Here is a 27,347-nt window from a genome sequence, read left to right as displayed (position 1 = left end):
TTCAAGTGGTAAGATGTTTACTGTGGTTGTTTTATGAAAGAATAAAGCGGATGTATTGATAAGAGATGATTGTTTCTGTTTTAGACTATAGTGACAGTACTTGGGTCATGTGAACAAAGGAGTTTGGTCAATCAGACTAAAATAAAATCAGATTCCCTCAACGAGACTGAGATTTCCAGTGGTCGTAACACAATTTGGCCAAATCAGATCAATTGTGTCAAGTGGCTGATTTAAAGGTCTTGTGCAACTGGCCCGTTCATTCATGATGATGTATTGAAAATGCATATGGATTTGTGTTGAAATCACAGACAGCTGGAATACTATTTAAAATGGTGAATTTGTAAGTATGTGTTACAGAAGAATCAGCTTTTATAGTTGTTGTATTCAAAATGTCTATAGAAAGTAAGTTTTTTTTTTTAAACCTGTTTGCCACGGTCTGATTATTTAATTACTGTGCAGGTTTTCTAAAATAAAGTGAAATAATTACTTTTCTTCATTTCCAGAAGAGAATAGACGGGAAAAAGTGTGTTTTAGTTTCTTTGGAAAATACTGTTTACTTTATCTTAGTGAATACTGCAAGAGCGATGGAGCATGAAAACCTTCATTATTTGTTATTGTTTTCAAGAAATGGTAGAACATAATATGAAATGCTACTTTGAAATTTCTTTCAAATTAAATTTCTCCATGAGGAATATTTTTAGCATACAAAAGAAACCATAAAACACATAAAAAGGACTGATAATATGGCGAACCAATAAATCTCTTAACTAAGAGGACTGTTTTGCATATCCTGACAGTTGTTTGAATGTGTGTATAGAGTTGTGCTTTATTGGACTGCTGAAAGTAAACTTTTTGGAAAAGGATAATACATCAGGATCAGTATGTTTTCAAGCTCATTGTTGTCAGCACCATAAACAGCATATTACAGTCTGCCATTATCATCTTAGTTTTTAAACAGTTTATCCAAAACCTCTTACAGTGATTTGTTGCCTCTGAAGCTCCTCATTTAAGAGCAACATAATCCATTTCCAAGCCTTAAAAGTATAAAGCACTATGCAGGTTCACTACATTTAAAAATTGATTTCACAGGTATCAATAATATCAATGGAAAACCCAGTATTAGTAAGACAGAGGATGTCTGTCCTGGAGTCCATTAAGTTTCTCATTCACTGTGTATGTTTATTCTCAAAGGACTGCAGAATTAATCAATATATTTTGCCATTTCTTGAGTGCAGAGGATTTTGTGATTCATTCCTTAAGCTGTCGCTTGAGCTCAGGAAATTATTTTTTTGTTATTTTATAAACTCTATACCCAAGGCTTAATAAAGCACAGTATGTGATCTATTCAAAAACATTGGTTTAGAGATGTAGGCTAATTGCAAGCACATGTAAAATGACGTTTGTTTAGATATTTTAATGTTTATGTTGCTGCTGCCAAAATATCCATTGGGAGAATCATATTTTTGAACGAAATGCAGTAATAATGAGGGATGTTTACACAGTAAATACCAAAACCCTCAAGTGTCCTCAAAAAACATTTAGACATTAAGCCACACTTAAAAATGTCTGAATATCATTACATTAGCTAAGAGAATTTCAAAACATAGATTTTAAAGAAAGACAGCATAAATATACTTCTCAAGCTGAATGTTTCTCATCAGTTTCTCATCATTCAGTTTTTTTATTGGGTTTGAAATGATAGTTCTTCGTTGATGGTTGTTTCCATGTGATTGTAATTTCAGATTTGATGCCAGATTGTGAAACTGCTCAGTGACAGATCCGTCAGACAGACACCATGACAGCCGTGAACGCCCCACGAGACAGGTAAATGTGTGAGCGTAACCTCCTCACAGGACGACAAAGGCTCAATAGTGAAACTGCACGTGGATAAAATGACATGTCTTCCAGGTACAATGCTGTATGGATCATATTCTTCATCCTGGGACTGGGAACTCTCCTACCATGGAATTTCTTCATGACTGCAACCATGGTAAAAATCGTCTCATTGAGTTTTAATGACAAGCATTGAGACTGACGTTTATAACAGTCTTTATTGGCACATTAGGAGTACACATTTTTTTTTTAAGAGGATCTATTTGCATTTTTACATTTAAAAATTCTTTAGTGTGTAATGTTCCTGTTTTGAGCATTAAAAAGGTCTGTAAAGTCCCTCCAGTGGGAGTTCTTCTGTATATCAGTGTCACTGTTTCTGAACTCCCTGAAACGCCTCCATTGTAGTCTTGAGTTTCTTCTGGAAACGTAACAATATTCCTAATTTAAATAATCCATAAGCAGAATAAAGGGGCGGGGCATGGTTGACTTAGTAGTGTGTTGAAACTGGCGGTTATGGTAAGGGGCGGGACATTTCCCAAACACATTCGAAGCACTTGACCAATCACAACACACCGGTTTAGCTGACCAATCAGAGCACATTAAGCTTTTCAGAAGGAGGGGCGTCATAGAGACAGGAATTGAACAGAGTGTTACTGACAGACTGGGAAGAGAGGTGCTGCAAAAATGTACAATATGTGAATTATTTTTTTTTTTTACATTTAAGCATGAAATCGTCTTCTAGTAGAGTCTTGAAACAGTCTTGAAAAGGGCTTAATAGGTCCTCCTTAAGTTTCCTACAGTAGCTTTAAATGCTTTAGTAGAAATCTCTTCATTACTCTATATTGTTATATTAGCATAAACAATGATTAAATGTCAATCTTGTGTTTATTTAGTGAAAAATAGTAGAATCAATAGAAAAAACATCTTAAGATTTACTGTATTTTAGGTCTTGCATTAAGCATGATTGATTTACAAATTACTCTTTGATGTTTAATGTAACGTCACTTTCACATAAATTGCCGCTCAACATCTGACTTCTCCTTGTTCTGCAGTATTTCACCCAACGTCTGAAGGACCCACCAATCAATGGAGAACACAATCAGACAGCCAATGAGACGGATGGTCGTAACGTCCTAGAGTCAAAGTTCAACAATGTGATGACGCTGTGCGCCATGGTACCGCTGCTCATTTTCACTTGCCTCAACTCCTTCATCCATCAGAGGTGAGACAAACTCTGAAATTACATGTAAGAGGGATTTACAAATGTACATAGATTAGAGCTGCCACCAATTTAACTTAAAAGATAAAATATGTAATGAACACACAACTAAATTGACCTAACCAGACATTGAAACTCACTGAAATTCTGTTCTGTGATTTTAAGGATATGTGATGAACTTCTTTACAAATTACAATTTATGGATGAATTGGACCAAATAATGAAGGAAGAACATCCCTCGTGACTTAACACACTCCTATGCTCCACTTGTTTCATAGTTTTGTTGACTTGACTGTTATTCTACAATGTGGGAAATCAGTTGTAATAGAGAGTGATACTAAATAACATTTGTGACCCTGCCTGGACCACAAAAAAAGTCACATGGGTAGATTTTTGGAAAATGAGATGTGTACATCATCTGAAAGCTGAATAAATAAGCTTTCCATTGATTTATGGTTTGTTATCATATGACCATATTTGGATACGATTATATATACAATTGCTATTCCCCAAATATACCCGTGCGACTTGTGACTGGTTTTGTGATCCAGGGTCACATTTGAGATTACCAGGAATCTTCCTAATAACCACTCATGAAACCCAGGAGAGTTGACCTTGTGTGATTTTCTGCTGCTCATTTCTCCCAGGATTCCTCAGAAGTTGAGGATCTCAGGCAGTCTGTTTGTCATTCTGGTGGTGTTTGTCATCACAGCGGTGCTGGTGAAGGTGGAGATGGCCCCCCTGCCATTCTTCGCATTCACTATGATCAAAATCATCTGCATCAACTGTGAGTACCACATCATCATCTATTCCAGGCCTCTTTGACCTCAGTGCAGTGGTCTTCTCTCCTCTGGGTCAGGTCACAAGGTTCAGTTTCATAATGAGCAAAAGATGGCTTGAGTTCAGACACATGATCCTTTGATGCTGATATTAATACACAATATGTTGTGAAAATCAAGCTGGGAAAGGTCCTACTTGAAAGAGCAGATCTGAAAGTAGTGAACTCTCATAAATGTTTCATTATGTTCTGTGTTGTCATGACCTTTATGACTTTCCATGTGCGCTATCTCAAGTCTTAACTAACGTTTTTCTTCTTCTCAAACTGTTTTTGCAGCATTTGGAGCAATTCTGCAAGGGAGTCTGTTTGGTTTGGCCGGAATGCTCCCAGCATCCTACACTGCGCCCATCATGAGCGGCCAAGGGCTTGCAGGAGCGTTTGCTGCCTTCTCCATGATCTGTGCGCTCGCCTGTACGTATTCCTCCTCCGTATCGCTCTCTTTACGTTCTTCTTTTCCAAAGCGGAGGAACCAGAATTTGGACCAAACCAGAATAAAGCTGTTAAAATACAGTAGTGAACATTTGAAGTGGATGAAAACCTTTCATCAAAGTTATACTGTACATGAATTTTAAATACCCGTTCAAAGACAACTTTGATGAACATTTTTGATTCACTTCAAATGTTGCCTACTGTAGTTTCTGTAAATTGAAATAAAGCTGAGATCAAATAAAATATAAATATTGTATGAAAAACAAAAAAAAAAAAAACTTGAATGAAAAATTAGAAATGTTTAATTTAAATAAAATAAGTTGAAGAACTAAAAAAATAAATCAAAATAAAGCTAAATAGAAAAAAAAACAAAGCTAATAAAAATGAAAAACACATAACAAAATAAAAAATTAAAATGAAAGATATTAATAAGTACTATTATCATACAGTATATAAATAATACTAAATACTAATACACAAATAAATAATGAGTAATATTAATTCACAACATGTTCTTTAGAGTGTTATGGTTGGTGTTAATTACTTAGTAGTAATTTACAGTTATTATTATAGTAAGTACATGCAGTAACGTGTAAGTATTTCAACTCAGAATAAAGTGATTCCCAAAATTACAAAAATAAACAAAACTATCAATAAATACTATAATAGTATAAAAAAAATATTAAAATAACACTGGACCAAACAGATTCAAAGTAGATGTTAAATGTCAGAACTAAAATGCTACTTTACACTAGTTGATAGTTGTTTATTTATGTGCCAATAACACAATTCCACTGCGACTTTCATGAGTAATTTTAAATGATTGAATATATGTTTTTTAGCAGATTTATTTTGTGGAAATGTTCGTTTATTTCTAGATTAGGGTTGTCAAATGTAACGGTACTATCGGTACCAGTCGGTACTAAATAATTTTTTTATTGTACCAATATTTCTGCAAACACTCACGTTCATGTTAGTTTCTATTTCCAGCACAGAAGAGGTTCTAGTCAGTAATTTCACTGAACAATTATGACAGCTTTTATTTATCATAACAGGGGTATTGGTGAGAGCGCAGAGTTCAGTGAACTTGCTCTTTAGAGATCGACAGCCTTAGTGACTGTAAATGGAGGCTCTGCTCTTGCTTTCTGTTTATTACCCATTCACAATCTGAATACAAGTTTTTAAATGCGCAGAAAACTACGATGATTGACAGTGATAACCAATGGGTGAGACAAAATGACACAAATTTTTAAAATACTAAATTCAACAGTTTTTGCTCTGGTACCGAGAACTGCAAAATTTTCCTGGTTTTGGCACTGACTTCTGACATTTTGGTACAATGATGCCAACCCTACTCCAGGTGCTTCCAGGTTTTGACCTTCGTCTTGTGTTTTCCAGCGGGCTTTGCTTTACAGGACAGCGCTTTCGGCTACTTCATCATTGCCTGCGTCGTTATTCTCCTGGCCATGGTTTCTTACTTCGCCCTGCCCAAATTGGTAAGATGTAAAGCCCTGACTCTTGAGATTCACATCTGTGTCCCATTTCCTCTAATCAATGCAGAGAATTATGATTTGATGTTTACATTTTGAAGACTAAAACTATTTGTTCTGCAGGAGTTTTTCCAGTATTACTCTGAGAGCAATGGCTCTCGGTCCATCGCAGACGAGGAAAACAAGATGGATTTGCTGAAACCAGGTAATGCCCAGCGTTCCATATTTAGCAAAATGTCAGTGACATCTGATGCTCCGTCATACACTCATGAACAAATATATGGGACTACTGGAATATATATATAAGACCACTGAGAAAATGTGCAGAACTTTACTGCCCGGCTTCACAGACAAGGCTTTAATCTAGTCTTGGACTAAAATGCATGTTTGAGCTGGTTTAACTGAAACTTTAATTGAACTAAGGCCTAATCCTGACTTGATCTAAGCCCTGTTTGTGAAACTGGACATAATATGGCAAATTCTCTGAAGGTTACAAATCAACAATTAACTGAATTAATATTGAGACCAAATACAGATGTCTCCGGTCAAGACTGTGAGGTAATTTATTTGTACCTCAGAAAATCTGTACTTTTTTTTTTATTTTGTTTTGTTTACGTTTATTGCATTTTGTTTTGTTTTATTATATTTGATAGCATTTTTTGTTTTATTTTATAGCATTTTGTTTTATTTTATATCTTTTTTTATTTTATAGCATTTTGTTTTATTTTATAGCATTTTATTTTATAGCATTTTGTTTTATTTTATAGCATTTTATTTTAATTTATAGCGTTTTGTTTTATTTTATAGCATTTTTTTATTTTATAGCATTTTATTTTATAGCATTTTATTTCATAGCATTTTGTTTTATTTTATAGCATTTTATTTTATAGCATTTTATTTTATAGCATTTTATTTTATAGCATTTTGTTTTGTTTTATTTTATAGCATTTTATTTTATAGCATTTTGTTTTATTTTACTTAAAATGCTATAAAATAAAACATTATGCTATAAAATAAAATAAAACATTATGCTATAAAATAAAATAAAACAAAATAAAACGCTATAAAATAAAATAAAACAAAATGCTGCTAAATGACAAATACAGCTTTATGACATTGTGTCTGACTCATATCACCTGTGATTCCCTGCATAGAGAAATTGATTGTGTATTTTTGTTCTTGGCTTGCAGAAAGTGTAGCAGAGAAGAGGCCCGTCCTGAGTCTGACTGATGAAGAGACCAGACCCGAAGTGTCAGTGTTTGCCATCTTTAAAAAAGTATGAACTTCTGCTCACATCTCTTTTCTCAGTTCTCAGTTTTTCAGTTCTGGAGAACTGAAGGCCTCAGTTTATAATAACACTTGTCTCCTGACTTAGATCTGGGTGATGGCTCTTTCTGTATGCTTTGTTTTTACCGTCACCATTGGTATTTTCCCTGCTGTCACTGTTGAGGTCAAGTCCACTATTGCTGAAGGGAGTGCATGGGGTGAGTGTGTTTGCATGTGTGATGTTTCACTGTATTGATGTTCTCTACAGAAATGTCACAGCTGTCCTGTCTCTTTTCACAGAAAAGTATTTCATCCCTGTGTCATGCTTCCTCCTGTTCAATTTGATGGACTGGGCCGGTAGGAGCCTGACTGCTGTTTGTATGTGGGTACGTATGTATGTGTGTTAGTCGGCGCATACGGGGACTCTTCAAACACGTGCTCTGAATGCTTTATTAGGGCTTCAATCAAATGGAGCATCTGCTTTTTCTATTTGACCTTCCCCTTCTGGTGTTTTCAAGGTATTCCTATGAAGATGTTCTTTCTGAAAAAACTCAAGAGCCTGTTTATTGTGTAAATGTTCCAGAAATTATCATAACAGGGACAACAATAAAAAAATTCTCTGGAATATCTTACATCATGTCAAACAGATAGTTCAGCCAGAAATGAAAATCTGTTCCAAAACATATGACTTACTTTCTTGGACAAAAAAAAAAAAAGTACTAGAAAATGATCATTAAAGTTGTCCAAAAGTGGTTTTGCTTTAGTAAGTTTCATATTAAATCTAAAAGGGGAATCTATTAGACTGTGACTCTCAAATGTGGTTTTGCCAAGTTCAACGGCTCTGGCCGTGACATAAACTTAACGGTATTGGCTATTTAAAAAAAGGGGGAGGAGCTGTTCGATATGCCCCGCCCTGTCTTCCTGTTTCAGTGGAAATAAGGTCAACACATTGAATAACGCTGCTCGCTTCAAGGCACTTCAGTGAGACAGAGTCTCCATGCAGTTTTCCACTTAAATAAAAGCTCAATTGTTTAACTTTTGAAAATACGCATCTTTTTCGGCAGCACTTGATCCAGTAATACTAACACTTTCTCTTCTATTCATTTTTTTTTAATACAAAAAAATACAAAAAAGACATGCACTGCATTAGATTAAACTGAGAAGGGTCATAGCACTTGCATATTGTCGTCCTACTGTTAGTTTAACTGCTTCTATTGTTCTCATTTGTAAGTCGCTTAGGATAAAATCGTCTGCTAAATGAATAAATGTAAATGTTAATACTAACATTAAGGCTACCATTAATGTTAGTGTTGTTATTTCACTGTTGTTCTGTAAAATAAAATTCATGTTGATTATTAAATACTCGATTTTATAATTTTACAGTACAATAGTATGTATTGCAGTATCTTTTTTAAGTTTGAGAAAATATATATTCTTTAATAATAATAATTGCTGGTTGGTGTGGTTATGTTTGATCACATGCCCACTGGAAGCCCGTCTGGTGTGCAGTCAGCTGTCTGACGCTCATGTGACCACAGTCAATGTAACGCTTGTTTCTGATGCGCTTGAGGATACTTATAGTTTGACTCGATTATAGCGTCCATCTGAATGAGAGATTTGAGCATCATGGGAGAAACTTGGCTGCAGTACATCAACTTGTTCTGGGGTAAATGGAGACGGAGATGGTGGATGAACTGAAATGTCACGTCCAGGCAATCGCTTTAAATTCGCTGTATTTAGATTTGGTATTATCATGGGGTTTGAGTATTTTAGAGGCGAAACCACGTTCACATGATCCCAGAATGTATTCAAGATGCCAAAGTCCTGTTCTACGTCTTTCTCATGCACTGATTGGCTGTTTAAGCAAAGGGATTGCAGTAGTTGACCAGCAAGGGTTTTATAATGACCGATGCCGTCCTGATTGACCTTGGTAGTTTATTTGATGATAATGACAGCTTTATTGTTTTATAATATAATACAAAATTAAGATTTGACATTTGACAGATTTGAAGATGTGACATTATGATACTAAATTGATTGAAACATTTACACAATATTTGTATTAATATTCATAAATGTTTTACTTATTCGTTTCAGTGTTTAGTGTTATTCATAGTATTGAATTATCTATTGTATTTATTAATATTTTGAATGAGCTTTTATTTTTATATTTATAATTTTTATTTTCAGTTTAGTTTTAACTTGTTTAATTTTATGTTTTTATATTTCTATTTAGCTTTATTTTATTTCAGATGTAGGTTTAGTAATTATTTAGTACTTGCATTTATTTTATTTCGGTTAGTTACCATGTTGCCAATGTAATATTTATATTTATTATATTTTATTTCAGTGAATGAAAACAGTTTTTAATTCTTTTAGTAAACAAAACTATGCATTTTATTTATTTGCAAACACTATTGATCAATTTTGAAATTGACAACAAACAGTTAAAATACACTTGACAATAGTTAATAGTAGTTAATAGTAGTAATATAATATAGTTATTTGATGATAATGACAGCTAACTGTGTATTATAATACAAAATTAAGATTGAATACAGATGTGACATACTAAATTGATTGAGACATTTACACAATATTTTTATTAATATTCATAAATGTTTTACTTATTTGTTTCAGTGTTTAGTGTTATTCAGTTTTGAATTATCTATTGTATTAATATTTTGAATGAGCTTTTATTTTTATATATTTAATTTTTATTTTCAATTTATTTAACTTGTTTAATTTTATGTTTAGCTTTATTTTATTTCAGTTGTAGTTTTAGTAATTATTTAGTACCCATGTTGCCAATCTAATATTTATTTTTTATTTTATTTCAGTGAACAAAAACAAGTTTTTAATTGTTTTAGTAAATAATAATAAAAAAAACTATGCATTTTATCTATTTGCAAAACTATTGATCAATTTTGAAATTGACAACAAAGAGCTTTGAGTTAATAGTAGTAATATAATATAATCTGACCAATACATCAATCTCTCACTAATAGTGTCTACAGCAGGGGTCGGGAACCTTTTTTGACCAAAGAGCCATTTTTTCATTTTTGGATAATGCATTTTTCCAAAAGAGCCACAGTAGGAAAAAAAATTGCCTATATATATATATATTATTAAAGTTAATATTAAAGACGTGCTTTTTTCAATAAAAAATTCAACCGTAGTAATTATTATTAATATTATTTAATTATTAATATTATTAACAAATATTCAGCAAACAATAAGTTGGAATATGGAATTAATTCTGCAGGGCTTTCACTGTGAGGTTGAGTACCAAGTGATGAGCATATACCATTTTGTGTGCGTGTGAGAGAGAATGAATGCACACAGTACTATCTGCTGTGTTTACGTGAATACTCGACTTAGCATTTTGATATATTTCTGTGTTTATTTGGCCGTTTAGGCGCGCAACCGAAGACAAAGGCTGCTTGTCCGTGTTGCGCTCGGAGCGCGCGCACAGTATCCTGTCAGTTCTCTTTCGCGACTTATCGCACTTTTAATATTTCTTTTCAATATAAAGCACATCCTGTTCTTTTCTTTCTCATTCATTCATGTTTTGTTTTTAATAACTTTAAACAGAATCGTCAACTGAAATCTGCGCGGATTATCAAAAACAGGGCCGGCGCTAGCCATTTGGGTGCCCTAAGCACAAATGCTTGGTGGTGCCCCCCCCCACCCACCAAGGGAATAACAACCATTCAGAATTTCTTAGTTAGGTTCTCTTTACTTCCAAAATAACGGCTGCAAATAAATAATTTTACATTAACAATGGCACCAAACATGAAAAGAAATAAATAATATAAAGGTTAAAATTATAAATACCAAATACCACCACAATTACTAAAAACACAGATTTGGAACTGAACAATGTAAACACAGAAAGTTAAAAGTGCAAAGGTCAGGCACAATATAATAATTCTGTACATAATTTGACAACTCTGTGAATATGAAAATATACAAACACTGAGATTGTGGGGTTTTTTTTATTCTAATTGCAGTTTCAAAGTAAAAAAAAAAAAAAGAAAAGATTTTAGCCATGCAGGGCTAAAGCCTCGGATCTTTTGCACTACAATAGCGACGCCCCTGGACATGCATACGCATAGGCGTAATTTGCGGGTAGGACATGTCCCCACCACTTTTGAAACATCTCGCGGCACGAATGTACCAATACAAACAAACAAAACATCTCCAGTTAACCAGCAGAGCATTCATTTCATTCGTTTTTTAAATAAGAGTCGATTTAGCGCTGAAATGTGTTGTTTTTTTAAATCAACTGATCAAAGTGCTCGTTGCCGAGCGATCAGTGGCGCGGATACTATGTTTGTTTCTGGCTCGCGCACAGCCTTCACTCAGACGCGCGTTTCAATCCGTTGTGGAGAGACTCTCTATTCGCTCCGGTACAATTAGAAAACAAAAAGCACAAAAAGTGTCCCTGCCTGATATACAACCACTAAAAAACATAATCGGTTTTGATGAGAAAAAAAAAAAAAAACTATATGAGTGCGGATTAGAACTCAGAACCTCTGACACGCTTGGCAAAAATTCTACCACTGGACCACTTAAATACACACATAATTTTCGTCGGATCAACATATAATAGGCCTCATTGAACGACCACTTAAACCCAATATTAACATGTTTTAGACATATTTTATTTGTTATTTATACTAGTACCCTATTGTGATGATTTTTCACGACCCAGATTTTTTGGTGCCCCCCCAAGCACTTGGTGCCCTACGCGCAGTGCGTGATGTGTGTGTGCGGAGCGCCGGCCCTGATCAAAAATACGACACATTTATAGGACATAAAGGGTCTCTGCGGCAAAAGTGAATGTAGCCTACCAGCGGGTGAAATGTCTCTATGCGCAGCAAAGCACCCGTTTCAATAAAATGTTATATTAAAGTTTATAAAGTCTACTTTTACATTTTTGCTGCTGTTCTAGAATGGTTTTCGCCAGCTTGAATCCCAGTGCAGGAGCTGTAGGTTACCACAGAAACGTAAGCGGTTAGTTGATTGCTGTGGTGACTCGTGACACTCACGAACAGCACTGAACACGCACTTTTGCCGGTACAACTTTAATATTATTATTATCATAAACTTTTCATTAACTTCAGTAGGCTGTACTACAACAAGGGAATTGTAATTGGTTGCTTTTTCTGCAGAGAGCCGATCTCTGTTGATGTGTTTTAATTGTTTTTCATCGATGGTTTGTTGGTAAAGGGTTAGAGACCTCGCGAGCCACATGATTTTTGCCAAAGAGCCAGATGTGGCTCGCGAGCCATAGGTTCCCGACCTCTGGTCTACAGTGTGTATTGACTAATGAAAGGTCATTAATTTCTCTTTAGTTTTGGGTGATGATGATGATGATGGATTGATGAATGTCTTGTCATGTGACCTCTCTCTGTTCAGCCCGGTAAAGACAGCGTCTGGCTGCCCATCCTGGTCATCGCTCGCGTGGTGTTCATCCCTCTCTTCCTCCTCTGCAACGTTCAGCCCAGACACATCCTGCCTGTGTTGTTCTCTCACGACTCCTGGTACATCGTTTTCATGATCCTCTTCTCCTTTAGCAACGGATACCTGGCCAGTCTCTGCATGTGCTTCGGACCAAAGTACGTATAAACAACTACATCAACGTGTGTGCAAAATATAGTGCATATGTGACCCTGGATCACAAAACCAGTCACATGTCACACGGGTATATCTGTGGCAATAGCCAACAATACATTGTATGGATCAAAATGATCGATTTTTCTTTTATGCCAAAAATCATTAGGATATGAAGTAAAGATCATGATCCGTGAAGATATTTTTTAAATTTCCTACCGTAAATATATAAAACATTTATTTTTGTGAGTGAATGCTGCACAATCGTGAACATAAATGAACAACTTTAAAGGAGATTTTCTCAATGTTTCGATTTTTTTGCATCCTCAGATTCCAGATTTTCATATAGTTGTATCTCGGCCAAATATTGTCCTATCCTAACAAACCATACATCAATGGAAAGCTTATCTATTCAGCTTTTATCAGTTTATAAATCTCAATTTAAGAAAATTGACCTATGTGACTGGTTTTGTGGTCCAGGGTCACATATTAGACTTTATATTGGTCTGCTAGAAAAATAATAGTCTTTATAAATTCATGGTGTTTTCTCAGTTCATCATTATCTGGTGTTGTTTGTGTGATCCAAGCTCTTCTGTTTGGATTATGCACTTTTTTTGGTTAAATAAACACACTGCATTTAAGATCCTCTGTGCCTCATCATCATCATCTGTCCATGACAGAAGAATCATTAGTTACATCTCATCTGTACACACTGAACATTGTCCTGATGATGTTCATCTAACAGTTCAGTCAAAGTTCTTCACGTCCTCAATTTGTGTGTTCCCTCAGGAAAGTCTCCCAGCATGAAGCGGAAACTGCAGGAGCCATCATGGCATTTTTCCTCTCTCTCGGCTTGGCTTTGGGAGCCGCGTTATCCTTCGGCTTCCGGGCCATGATCTAGTTCTCAGTATGAAGACGAGGAACTTTAACCCTAGTTGTAGACAGAGCCAGAGAGAAAGTTTTCATACTGCACATATAACCATTTGTCCCTCTTGTGTCTCCTGAAGAACTGCATGTGGCATCTGGAATAGACTAGATTCACACGGGGATAAAAAGATCATCATGATGTCAATGGCGGCATCATCATCATCATCAAGCCAAAAACTGTCTGCATTGTGTACTTCTATATTGTGCCAATTTAGTATTTAGCAATAATGTATAGTTAAGGTTAACACCTTACTGTTTTAGTTTTTAAAATGTTTTTGTAGGTATTAACAGTTTTAATTGCCGTTTTAGTTTTGTTTAGTGAGACTTGCAGCTATTAGGGCAGTAGTTTACTGCAAACAAAGATTTTCTTGCTTAGTATTTTTGCCTTTTCCATTAAAAATTGAAATCAGGATGAATTTATTTGAGAAGGTATATTGCTTAAGCTTTAAAGTCCCCCTGTAGGCAATCATTTTATCCCTTAAAACTCATTGTTGTTGTGAAAAATTACATATTTTAAAGTTTTAGTTTTTTAAAGTCTTAAAATAGCTTGAATGTAACTCTACAACCATGCCTCATTTAGTAAACGTGGTTCTGTGAATATGTAAATGAGCCCCGCCTCCACTCACTCACACCAGCTCATAGATCCACACGTTGACGATCACACGTTGACCAGATTGGTTGCAAGGTAGTTTGTGACGTCAGAAACACCAGCGAGACAGACATATAAACTTTAAAAACTTGATTTCCACCATGGGGACTTTAAGTCTTGTTTTCTAATGAATTCATCAAAAGTAAGTTTATGCTTTTTCCCCATGAATTAAGTTTATTTTTCTGATACCATTGGCAGATATTCTTTTTTAGTTTTAAGCATGAACTCAATTAATTTTGATAGATCTTTCAGAAAACAAGACTTTTTATAAATGCATCTTGATTTAAGAATGTTTAGATATTTCTTCTTGAAAACAAGACAAAAATACTGTAAGAAAATCACATTTTGCAGTGGTTCTAGATCAACCGTACTGTATCACACATTAAAGGGCCCCAAATGAAGTTTATAGTGGCATTTTGAATGTTAAAAGAAGTTCAGATGTCTGCTGTTCATTTTGTCAGCTGCATGTATTTGATGTGAATGTTTTCAAAGAGTGAAGGCCTAAAATTGTTACATTTGTTATTATTTATACCATTGTTTTTTAACAGCTTTTTGTATTCTATATTTTAATGCAGCCTATTGATAAATTCTAACATTGTTAATGCATAACTTGCTTTTTGAATGAGATGTTTTCCAAAAAATTGGCAAAATGGAAATGTTTGGCGAGGGGGTGGGTCTGTGACTGGACGGGGTAAAAATAAACACACTTCTGTTTGTAATTTGATGATGATGTCTGTTCACTACGTGAGCTGGAGCAGAAGCACAACAGCCCTGTCACTCAGCGGTCTCATAATGGAGGGTTGTCAGGAGAAACTGTGTGTAATCACAGGAAGTTTGCTTGGTTAGTGGCGTCATTCCTGTGGCAAACCAAGAAGCCTTCTCATTAATGCTCGACGCAACAAACAAGACTTTAAGTCATTTAGCCTCTCAAGTAAATGTATTTTGATTTAAGAATGTTTAGATTTTTTTTCCTGGAAAATAAGACAAAAATACTGAGTTTATGCAGTGAGCTAATACTGAATCCTTTTTATTAACTGAATATGTTGTTTTTGCTTATTCAAGGGTGGAAATCTTCTTTATTCATGCATATTCTGTTTTATGTCATACGTATGAGGTTCCGATTGTGCCAAAATTATGTCGACATGCTATCTGTCTATGCTATGTGTTGTCTTCCATGTCTATGTGTCTGTTAACTGTCTATGTCTATGTGATTGCCCACATGACTCAACTTCTGTCTTTGTTAACTCAACTTACTCCTGTCATCTGTCCTTGTCGTTTGGCTGTGTCGTCTTGCTGTGTCATGACTGTGTGTTGTGTCACTGTCGTTGCTATGCGTCATTTCCCTCTGTCATTACCATGGTCGTTACTATGTGTCGTCTTCTCTCTCTTGCTTCATATTGTTGCTTTGTGTCGTTGCTATGCGTCATCGACAAAAGTTGAGTCATGTGGGCAATCACATAGACATAGACAGTTAACAGACACATAGACATGGAAGACACATAGCATAGACAGACAGACATGGACATAAACAGTGAACAGACACATAGACATGGAAGACGACACACAGCATAGACAGATAGCATGTCGACATAATTTTGGCACAAATGGAACCCCATAGATACGAGCCAATGCTTTCATTGCAATTTGATATACTTTATAAGAGTGTGTGTGTATATATATATATATATATATAATGTATGTATATGTGTGTGTGTGTGTGTATATATATGTATATACTCTTAAAAAGTATATAACATTTTCTATATTAAAATAACCTCTTATATAAAATATATATTATATATAGTATATATGATATGTATATTATATATATTTTATAAGAGTTTATTTGAATATTGCATTAGACAAAATATCGACGCAAATGTGCAAACAAATGCTTGCAGTTTCTCTAGAGATTTGCTGTTTTAGTAACACGGTAATTTTGTTTTAGTAACACGGTACTCCTCAAGATCACACAGGTATCAGGAGTAGTTATCAACATGTTCCACTATAACACCTTTGTCTTCATTTTCAACACTTTATCTATTGTTTTGTAATTTACAACCAAACAAACGTACGGTATTTGCTTGAAAAGTCCCGGTTCTGTTGCTGAATGTCGTGGCAATATAGATGCCTGGCCAGCAGATGGCGCTGTTTTGAATTTGAATTCCCATAGGCTTGAACACGGCCTGTTCCTGTGACGTGCCTGCGCTGCTATGGTGATCCGAGAAGCGTCCGTTGTTTTGAAGAGCAGTTTCAGGCGCCAATAAGTATTACAAAAATCAAAAACGTAACGTTAGACAAAACATGTATTAAAACACGGTTTTATTTTTGTCTGTCAACCGGGGGATTAGTATGACGGATTAGTAAACCAGCTGTATTCTCGATCAAATGCACTCATTATATTATTAAACACGGGTGTTAATGGAGCATATCAGATCAATTTCACCGATCCAGCATTTGGATTTGAATAATTTTAACTCTCCCGAAGCTAAAGACAGCAGATATGTTCTGACAAGTCCACGTTCACTTGAATCCTGTGCCAGACTGGGAGTGAAACCTGTTGATCTGCTGTTCAGATCCCTCACAGATGTCATTGATGAAAACCTGGAGTCCTCTTTGGAGGAAGTGACAGCATTATATGAGGAGTACGAGAGAGGAAGAAGAGAACGACTGCGCTTGTGTCGAGAGGAGAGAGAGCGGATCATACAAGAGGGCTGGAATAGAAAGTCATCTGTAAAACCCTTCACGGCCCTGGAAACCGTCCCAGAACAAAAAGCTGAGAGTCAAAGCACTGACTCCAAAGCCAAAAGTCCCAGTGGTCCACGGTTCACAGATGACCGTGTTCATTCAAAGTCTGCGGTCACCATCTCAGACAGGTTTACGACCACGTGCGCTCAGAAGTTCCCCTACAGTTTCAGTCTGGCCGACCTCAGACGCTCTCCTGCGACGGAGCGCCGACTAAAAAGCCTCTCGCAGGAGATCAGTCGCAAACTATGCATCACAATCCCGGAAAAAGATCATAAGATTGCCGCGTTGATGCTGGCCAAGCATGAAGAGGAGCAGTTTCGTTTACGGCAGAGCACTTTCGAGGAGAAAAATCGTGAGGAGGAGAAGAGGCGTGAGGAGGCGCGGAGAGCTCGCTTGGAGCTAAAGAAGCGAAAAGAGCTTCTACGACAAATCCGTCGCTGGCATGAGGACTTGGAGGAGCGAAGGAGGTATCGAGAGGAAGAGGAGGCCGTTCTGACGGAGCAACGCAAACGAGAGATGCTCCAACAGGAGGAGCGCTGGAGGAGACTCGCAGAGGAGCAACAAACTCAACGCAGGGTCAAGCATAACGCGGCAAACAGGGAAGCGAAAGAACGCAAGCGCTACCAGGAGAGGCTCCTGCAGGAGAAGGAGCGCGATGAGGAGGCGCAGCGAGAGAAGGAGGTGCAGGCGGCGCGTGATAAAGAGCAGCATGCGATGAGGAGCAAGCGAACGCAGGAAAAGAGAGAACTGAGGAGAATCAAGCAAGAGAATGAGAGGGAGCTTCTCAAGCACCTCCTCCTAAAAAAGGAGGCAGAGGAGCAGGAGCACGCGGAGAAGGAGATGAAGAGAAACGGACTAGAGCGGAAGCTGCGACGCTCCTGGGAGAACCGGGAAGTGCTCGTGGAAGCGCGCGTGCAGGAGATGCGACTGCGCGCGATGAAGGAGGAGGAGCAGATGCGGGTGGCGCAGGAGCGGGTGGAGAGGGAGAACAGGGATTGGCTGGAGCAGAAGCAAACGCTGGTGAAGCGGTGCCAGGTGAGGATGGAGAACGCCGTGCGCCAGGCGCAGGAGCAGCGGAGTCGCAGAGCTCAACGTGTCCGACGAGAAAACCAGGAAAAGGAAATGAATCATCGCAGACTACAAGACCGAGTCCTGGAGGAGGAGAAAGCACAGTGGGAGCAGAGATACGAGGCCGTGACGCAAAAGGACGAGCGCAGGGAGAAGCTGCAGAGAGAGAGAGCCGAGGTCATGGAGAGGAGCCGAAAAGTGGCTCACGCCTCCTGCTACATGCGGGACAGGGTGAGGGAGCAGACGTCCCGGCGCACCTTTGACCAGATGGCTCGAGAAGCCGAGCTGAACGCTCTCATGGGTCGCCTGAAACCATGAAGAGTGCTACTAAAATAGTCAAATTACAATAGTATTAATGCAGCCAAACAATAGACACAAATCATAAGCACATTTGAAATGTAAATCCAGCTTCCAGCAGAAGTATTAACTAGTTGTATGAATGTTTTTTCATACACGAGGTGCTGATAAATGTATTTATCAAGTCAAAAGACGATTAATACGCTTAGACTTCACCAAAGACAGGCCATGTATTTATTATATAGAGAATTTATTTATTTATTGACTTTTATTTGAACAAATAATGTGATTTCTGAATGCTTTATTAACCAATAAAGTTTTGGAATATTTCACAATATTTCTCAATTTTTTATTTATTATATAGACTTGTGTTGCAAGTTGAGACCAAGTTGGTTAGAAATAGTGCTGTCAAATCAATTAATTGCATCTAACATAAAAGTTTGTTTACATAATGTGTGTGTACATGTACATATACATATATATATATATATATATATAGCCTATATATATCCTCACAGGCACACACACACACACACACACACACACATATATATATATATATAAACAAACTTCTATGTTAGATGCGATTAATCGATTTGACAGCATTAGTTAGAAACCTTCACAATGTGCTTGGCCAGTACTATTGTTAATTGTAAATCGGCATTCTTGTGTCAAGTTACTAAAAAGATCATCCCTAAAATGGCAGGTTTAAGATTAATATAGTCTGTTGCACATGTATTGGTGTCTCAATTGCTATTTATCAGCAACAAACCTTTTAAACAAGTTCATCTTTGTTGATCCTGGAACAACATTCCAATCAACCAATCAGATTTGAGGGTTTTTGTCAAGTTTAGGCTTACAACCAGGGTTAGGTTACGTAAGATACGGGTAGGGTTAAGTTTAGGGCTAGGGCTGTTTTTGGACAGGAATGTTGATCCACACAAAAGATTTGCAAAACACAAAAAATGCACACAAACAGTGGCTTTAAATGGCTTTTAATAGATTGTCACGTACCATAGAGACTGTCGTGCCATCTCAAGATTGCACTGGATTGTAATTCTAAACATAAATATTGGTTTATACTAATATAAGGCATTCTTGGTTTAATACAAAATGTAAAAAAAATAAGCAACTCATTAGAAAAAGAGCACTAAATTATTGCAACTTTATGTCTGTGAGAAAAAATTACTTCAGCTGTAATACAAAATAAAATTTGATTATAGGTATAAGAACGTAAATATAAATCTTTTTGTCTTTGATTCAATATGACAGTGTGGAGGCGACAAATGACCCAGAGCCGGATCCTAACTGCACATAAATACCACCGGCTTGTGTTTTGTTTCCCGGCAAAAAACAAACCAAACAAAACTCAAAAGAGCATCTTTATAAAAATATAAACATTTCAAAATGAATCATTACACGTCACATATCTGGCTGTTGGATTGTTTTTACAGATTAATCATCCGGCAGTCCGAGGGCCAACAGCACGGGAAGTCCCATGCCCAGGATGAAAGTGAGGCTCTCAGTGATGGTCAGACCGCCCGGATGCTGGTAGGATCCAGATCCTGCATGATGGTAGAGGTGAGTGGAGCTCTGCTGTCCTCTGCTGTTGATTTCAGGAAGAACATGGACTGTGGCCACATACAAGAAAGTCCCAGCTGAGAACAGCATTCCAATGCCTGTGGCGCTCAGACGGCTCTGGGACGAGCCATTAGACTGCAAAAGATAAAAAAGTATCTATTACTTATTATAAAACGGATAGTTCCGGTCATTGATTCTGATTGGTTGAGCCGCGTTCGAAGCCGTTGTAAATTACTCAACAAACACACACCTGAGACCGCATTACATTAGTATTACTGCGCAACTGTGAGGCTGCATGTGTTGCTTGGCAACCTCTTTGGAACTACATTGCTTGGCGGAAGATTAAATGTGTTATAATGTTCTATTTATTGTTGCTGGTGTTTATTTTATGAATAAAATCACTGGTGTAGTGCAGGGTATATGCAGGTATATGACGTATACCCACTTCTTTTTCAGTCGGCATTGCGTAGCCTACTTCTAAATCCCCTCTTATATGCATCATTTAGTAGCTAATCCAATCACACGTGAATAAAAAACACCCAGTAAAGACAGTGATCCCTTGAATAGTTGTCCAATTTTCATGTGTGGATGGACTAAGGAATATTCACTCAAAATTCATAATTACTTAGTTGTCTCTTCCTATAGTCTGTGGGCCAGAATAAATTGCAAAAACTGCACCTCTTCTGTGGCTAATATTAATTTCATAATGATCCTTTCTCTGTTAAGTCATGCAGCAAAAGTTAAGTGAGAATGTGCAAATACTACTGGCCCATTTTGGGGTGAACTATGCAAGGCTAGTCTTACATGTCACTGTTTATAACATAGAGCATTCATCATTTGCTGGGACGCTTAAATATTGGGGCATAAATTAAGAGTATACCCACTTCTCTAGGCACCACTACATCACTGAATAAAATAAATATTAAAATGAATATTTTTTTACGGAGTAACCGTTTTATAAAAGCAATAAGCCCCTTGAAGTCGTGTTCATAGACTCCGCGTCGTGCCTAACGACACCCCTTAGCTGTTCTAAATTCACGGCTTCGCGGGGCTTATTGCTTTATTTTAGATCAGTCCAAAATAAATAACAACAGAAGAATTAAATAGAAAATATGGAACATCAGTTGCACTACTGTAACGTTCAGAACATACATTCTCTCTCCATGACACACTCACACCCCAAACGTTCTTATCTAGAAACAACCATAACAGCTTAAAAAATTCAGATTCATAAACAGGGTCTAAAACGTTTAGAGTTTGTCCACTTTCGACCTCTTCCAGAGGTAGTCAGAGGTAGCACAACTCGTCTTTTGTAGCTGTTCGACCGCATGTACGTTTACACTATGAAAGCAATCCGGTCGAATGTGTCTGAACAGCCACAAAAGATGCTTACTCTCCGCCAACTGACCTAATGAGTAAACATTATGGGAAGGGTCTAGCCAGAGGGGTTTTAAACTGTCGGCTGGAGACCCAAGTTTGGTTTGAAGACGAAAAACATACCAAACACAATGTTTTCTCACCATTCCTGATTTCTAACACACACACACAGCGTTCGGCTGGTCTTGTGGCTGTAAGAGTAGAAACTAAAGCTGATGCTCTCCGTGTATTTCTGTTGTTTCTGGTCGCGTTCATATGTAAATTGCGTGAGCTTATTTTGTCCATTAGCACACATTTACCCGCCCATAGACCCTCCCCTCGAAGAAATCAGGACAGAAGTGGTTAAAGTGGACAAAAGAGACAGATTAAAACACCAGGTGTAAATGGGAATGTGTCTCCCTCGCCTACTTGTGATCCGAGAAACCAAAACACATCTTAATGCCAGGTGAAAACAGAGCCTAAGTTTCAAAGAATGAATAAAGAGAACAGGGTCTCTCACCGCACTAAGGATGAAGTAAGTGCTGATGGCCATCAGTGGCGCAGCAGCAGAAAACGCCAGTAAATGAGTCTGAATAGTCTTCCTCTCCAGACCTGCATGCATGAGGAAAGACACAAGACCAAACGCGGCTGGAGCCTAGAGAGAGAGAGAGAGAGAGAGAGAGAGAGAGAAAGAGAGTTGTGAGTTGTTCAAAATCTTTCTTTTTAGTAAACTCTGTGTACACAAACAATGTTCTTAATGCTGGAGTTCATGTGTAGAGCCCCTGGTGATAGTTCGAGCAAAGTTTCATGTTGTGTCGAGCATGTAGTGTTTAAAAAACAGTGATTTTGATGCTATCAAAGTCGTGTCCCAAGCACTCCCATTCAAAAGGCAATTTGACCGAAAACAAAAATACGGTCAATCTTAAAAGTGGCGTTTCCATTCTAATTATGCTTTTATATGAAAGTTTGCCTCGGGTAGATTAACAAAAGACTCTAGGTTGCATTTTGGAGAGAGTTACGCTTTAAGGAATAGATTTAATCAGTTCATGCTGGGAATCAAACCCATAATCTTGGTGTTACTAGGGTCACTTGACTCAGCAGTGTTATTACAGAAAGACTATCATACCATTGAAGTCTCACCTTGTGCAAAATGACAGCAAAAAACACGACAACCTGCACGGACACCTGCGATGAGGCGGCAGCTGCACCCAGAGCGACACCATCAACTGAAGAGAGAGAAACAATGTGAATGTCATGCAGATAAGTTCCTCACAAGCTGTGGGCATCTCTTCACACCTGATAAAACACTGCAACCAAACGATCTGAGGCATCATTATTCACTTTGTGTGAAAACAGAAATGCAACACTAGCCATGAAGTGTTGCATTGCCAGACAATGAGTTCAGTCTGTTTTTAGTCCCTAGTTGTGTCCCTTTTTGGTAATTATAGGACAGATGCTGTGATAAACACATAATGGAAGATTATTTAGAAACCCATTGTTCACTGACTTGAATAATCATCCTCAGGACAAGCACTACTGGCATGATTCACTGTAATGTAATCTGTTTTATCTGGGAACACAATAGTGGCACTGAGGCCCTTGTTACCTGCGGCGTGAATAAGCAGACCCAGGGTGGCAGTGACACTGTTTCCACTGTGCATGCGCACTCGGGGTTCTGGGAAACAAGACAAACAGACATGTTCTCAAGAGAGCATTCGACAGCATTTCACACTGGGTTGTCTTTCCGCAGACTTTATTGTGTCTGTGTGCGGCCAAGTGGAATACATTAAATTCATGATGCATGCTTGCAGTTGTGCTTTATATTTTCAATAATATACTAAGAATTTAATTTGACACATTACATTGAACTACTGAGAATTGAAGACTTGTGCGAATACAAGACTTGTGCTTGATGCACATGCAAAAGATGTTAAAGGGATAATTCACCTAAAAATTACAATTCAGTAATTAAAAGTGCTCTAAGCGATGTCACACGTTTTTTAGGCTGAAACGTTAATTGTCACATACAGCAAACATCTCCTCGCTATCCGCTAGCTGCCTGTCCCCTGAACACACTGTAAAAAAAAGCGGTCTCTGTAGACAGCCCAGGCTCCACAAACGGCAACAAAAACAAACTGGCCCAACCTGGACCACGAAACATAACAAACAGTGTTCCAGCCAATAGCCGAGAAGAATGATTTGGGGGTGGGGGTTGAGGGAAGCATGAGGAGGGAAGTTAGCTAGAGGAGAGATGTCCTAGACAACGACAACGACTAACGTTAGAATTATATTCTCTTGAATTTTGATATGGCCGACACACGACCAAAGAGACGACGTTCCGATGAACAGATAACAAAGAAGAGGGAAAAGGAGAAGGAACGCACAAAGTCCTGAATTTACATCGGAAAAGCGTTCAAAAGGTGGTGAGAACTCCACCGCAGTAGGGCTTCCGATCCGACATTCAGGCGGCTCTGGTTTTGCTGGACCGGTGTGTAATCCAGTTTGGTTTTTCTAAATGGTTCATGACTGTTTCAGGAAGCACGGAAGGGAGGGAGAGGGGACAGGATGAGGAGGGGGGAGGGTCGAGCTAGCCTCCGATTTGTTTGACAATACTTCGAACGTCAACAAGAAGTGACTTCACCCAGCATCGCTTAGAGCGCCTTTAATTACCCTCATGTCATTCCAAACCAGTAATTGTTTTCATCTTCAGAACACAAATGAAGATCTTTTTGACGAAATCTCTGAGCTTTATATTATTTTTATGATCTCTTTGAAGCGTCAAAGTGGTAGTTGCGTAGCTGTCAATGGAGGGACAGAAATCTCTCAGATTTCGTCAAAAAGATCTTCATTTGAGCTCCGAAGATGAACGACATGAGGGGGGGTAATTAATGACAGAATTTCATTTTTGGGTGAACTAACCCTTTAATCAGCTCTAAAAAAATAGGCCTAATCTTTATGCAAAGTGCAATTTCTTATAATTCTGTTTTGATTTCAAGGTGAAATATGACCTAGATATTTCTCAAATTTTTTCAAGAGTCACCCCAAAAGTTAGGATATTTTGTTTTACAAAGAAGTTGGATAATGTTTTATATCTAACATGATAACTCATGAATTAAACAATACATCATTCTACAGTTTGAAATCTTTTGTTGTAAATGATTAAAAACAATATAAGGGAACCTACACTATACATTTCTATTCCGAACACAGCCTATGTTTGGAAGAAGTGAGTATATAATCATAGAACTGTGTTTATGATGATAAGTTTATGATTGAGGTACCGTTCATGGAGCAGTAGTTGGCAATCTGATCCGCCACAAACATGAGCATAAAGCCCAAGACGAGAGAGACTCCTATGAAGAAATGAGGACGCAGACCTTTTTTTTCGACTAGATGAAGTGTTGAATTTGATCCAGATATATTTTGATTCCATTCCATTGTGGAGCAATACCAGTCTGTATGTGGAGAAGGAGAAACATGTATTCTCAAACATGGAACTGCTGAGTATGGGGTTACCATTTAAATGACTTTACATAAAAGTAAACAAAGACAAAAGGTGTGCATGACTCTACATATCCATTCCCTGATAGAGAAGTGAATGAATAAAACAGGAAGATGGCCAGTCTTACCTTTCCATGACTCCTGCACTAACTCCACCCCCTCTGGGATGATGATTGACAGGGCAGTGCCACATAGAAGCCCCGCCCCCAACACAGTAATCAACTGCAGCTTGTGCTGTAAGGGTGGAGAAAATGTCTTAAAACAACTTTAAACTTGTATTTCAATGTCAAAACACACAGTTACTGCATTAGCCGTTAATAGTCATGGACTTACATGGTTTATAGTATGACACTGACAAAAAGTGCCAGAGTGTTGCAATGTTTACCATGGTAATATTTGAAATACCACATGGACGTGGTAATCTTGCCATATACCACAGTATCGTTACGTTTTTTTGTACGATGATATTCAACTCAAATATATAAAGTTGAGCTGTTTGCCACAGCACAGAGAGATTTTTTAGATCTAAATATCACGTGCAGAAAAACCAGCTAACGTTACGTGACTGAACGCAAATCCACAGGTTAAAGTACAAGGTATAGTAAAAACCTTAATGATTCAGCTTAACTTCATTTATAATTCCTGCAACAATGTACATATAGTGTATTTAAAACTTTGTTTGTATCTGCATTTGATATATTGCTTTATCGTCTGTAACGTTATGTATCCCGTTATGCATAAACAACACTTGTTGAATGTGGATCATCTTACCTCTGATAAATTGATCAATAGTGGAATTATCCCGAGCGCGAAACATCCCACGAACATTGCCAGAGAAATGAGAATAACACCCCAAGCTCCGTCCATGCTTGCTTCTGTTATTCAGCCCTTCCGATTAAACCTCTTAACGCACATTCAAGCTGCATCACGTGTAACTTAAACACCCTAAAATACAAAAGGATGACACAATATCCTCTTTGAACACTCAGTGAAAGGCATAGTGGAGAGTTCTCCACGTCTAAACACCCTCCATAGCCTTCCACAACCCTAAACAACACCCCTAGAGTTTGAGAAACTGAATTACATGAAACTAATGCTTAGAACATGTAAAAAGGCTCAGAAGAGAGTTCGATTCATTTGAGAGAATCGGTTCTTTTCGGTGAACTGATTCGACATCACCCAGAAGTGTCCTCAGTCGGTTTATTTTTCATTACGTTTTATTTCTGTAGTAAAATTGCTGTTTATTGGTATGTTATCACTATTATGTTATGAAGATACACGTCTAAATTACCTCAAACCATTTAAAATATCTTTTGATCGACTACATTTTGTGTATATAACCACAATACAACGTTTGTGGAGCATTATTTGCTTACGTTAGGGGGAAAAAAACTTGAAAAGACTTATTTTCAACTGCCAAGAAAGTCACTTAAGTATACTGTAAATATTCATATCATTTAAATTTTGTGAACATTATTAGACATGGGCACGCGCAAAAGCCGTTGAACTAATTGGAGAGCGCGCGCGCACCGCTAGAGCGTCTGAGGTAAGAGTCTTTTCCCTCACGACGAATTACTTCAATAACTTTTAAAATACATGAAAATATTCTGTGAGAGTATTGTAATAAGAAGATTCAGGTTATATAGGTAATGCGAATTTTAAAATAACACGACTAGAGCGCTGTTAAAATGGTTATCATATCAGCTTCATCATGCCGACAATTTGAATTCAGAACGGCGAGTTCATTACTATAGCTATATAAATATAGAAATATAACAATGGAGTCTAATATACTTGACCTCTATGTTATCTCTTTGTCCCTTCAATATTATTGTTGGTAAACAATCGCTCAATCGCCTTGCCGAGGTCAAATGCAGTCGAATGATTCGACTTTACTATTGAAAAGAATCGGTTCAGATGAAAGATTCGGTAGTGAATCAAACACCAGAGACAACGTGAAAGCTTATGACTCTCAGTTCCTGTTTTTTCTTGTCTGGAGACATATCACAAGACTCCGCCATAAGACCATGACAGGTCAAAGATTGTACTCACTGTTTCGTGTGCAGAGGGAAGTAAGCTGCCATAAAACAATATCATGACTCCTCATAGGAGATAAAGAGCACTTTAAAACAATATTATTTAAACTTTAAAATTATTTTTTTTCTTATAAAGGGTGCACAATTGTTTGTTTTAAGTTAATTCACTCAATAGTTGAAGTCATTAGTGTTCATCAACAACACAGAGTCAGTAATTAAACACATTTGGTCAGAAAGGGAATGGAACATTGCTTTAACATCATACCTTTTCATTTCTGTAGCCTATAAGCACAAAATACTAACTCAATTCTGATATATTAATATAAATAATCATACTATTCACTGTAATCTAAACTACGCTGCTTTCTTACACTAAATTATGTTTTAAATAAGTAGAAAGAGTCAGTAAAGTGAAACAATTCACAAGTGCATTTCTTCGTATAATTTATAAATGACGTGTCCACAAAGTAATAAAGAATTTCTTCACACT

At 37.3% G+C, this 27,347-nt stretch overlaps 3 protein-coding genes across 5 annotated transcripts in view; 2 read left to right on the top strand and 1 right to left on the bottom strand.

The window, feature by feature from the left end:
- Positions 1-14,994, top strand: part of slc29a1a (solute carrier family 29 member 1a) — a 55,650-nt gene extending 40,656 nt beyond the window's left edge. For both annotated transcript variants that reach the window (XM_081350813.1, XM_081350812.1), the window contains exons 2-13: positions 1,743-1,824; positions 1,909-1,990; positions 2,886-3,055; positions 3,700-3,839; positions 4,167-4,301; positions 5,718-5,815; positions 5,933-6,014; positions 7,000-7,085; positions 7,185-7,293; positions 7,376-7,461; positions 12,500-12,699; positions 13,484-14,994. In XM_081350813.1, coding sequence (XP_081206939.1) covers positions 1,796-1,824; positions 1,909-1,990; positions 2,886-3,055; positions 3,700-3,839; positions 4,167-4,301; positions 5,718-5,815; positions 5,933-6,014; positions 7,000-7,085; positions 7,185-7,293; positions 7,376-7,461; positions 12,500-12,699; positions 13,484-13,595 — 1,329 coding nt within the window. In that variant the 5' untranslated portion in view covers positions 1,743-1,795 and the 3' untranslated portion in view covers positions 13,596-14,994. The remainder of the gene's footprint in view (positions 1-1,742; positions 1,825-1,908; positions 1,991-2,885; positions 3,056-3,699; positions 3,840-4,166; positions 4,302-5,717; positions 5,816-5,932; positions 6,015-6,999; positions 7,086-7,184; positions 7,294-7,375; positions 7,462-12,499; positions 12,700-13,483) is intronic.
- A 1,697-nt stretch (positions 14,995-16,691) lies between these two features.
- Positions 16,692-18,404, top strand: LOC308682135 (uncharacterized protein; the record flags this gene model as incomplete). Its single annotated transcript, XM_081351625.1, has 1 exon — positions 16,692-18,404. The coding sequence occupies one exon, from the start codon at positions 16,692-16,694 to the stop codon at positions 18,402-18,404; it is 1,713 nt and encodes a 570-aa protein (XP_081207751.1).
- A 959-nt stretch (positions 18,405-19,363) lies between these two features.
- On the bottom strand, positions 19,364-26,879 carry LOC308681767 (zinc transporter ZIP9). Of its 2 annotated transcripts, XM_081350883.1 has the most exons (8): positions 26,621-26,879; positions 25,593-25,766; positions 24,950-25,055; positions 24,602-24,775; positions 22,927-22,995; positions 22,461-22,546; positions 21,841-21,975; positions 19,364-20,099 (listed from the first exon to the last, which is right to left on the bottom strand). In XM_081350883.1, exons 2-8 carry the CDS (start codon positions 25,686-25,688, stop codon positions 19,839-19,841), a joined length of 927 nt encoding a protein of 308 aa, XP_081207009.1. In that variant the 5' UTR covers positions 25,689-25,766; positions 26,621-26,879; the 3' UTR covers positions 19,364-19,838. The 2 variants fall into 2 exon arrangements, with proteins under 2 accessions (XP_081207009.1, XP_081207008.1); XM_081350882.1 differs by lacking the exon at positions 26,621-26,879 and having other exon boundaries at positions 25,593-25,905.
- Positions 26,880-27,347: the final 468 nt, after the last annotated feature.

The sequence above is a fragment of the Scardinius erythrophthalmus genome (assembly GCF_964197995.2).
Source record: "Scardinius erythrophthalmus genome assembly, chromosome: 21".
Classification (NCBI taxonomy): domain Eukaryota; kingdom Metazoa; phylum Chordata; class Actinopteri; order Cypriniformes; family Leuciscidae; genus Scardinius; species Scardinius erythrophthalmus.
The sequence above is the reverse complement of the archived record's forward strand: the minus strand, read 5'-3'. Positions and strand labels throughout refer to the sequence as shown.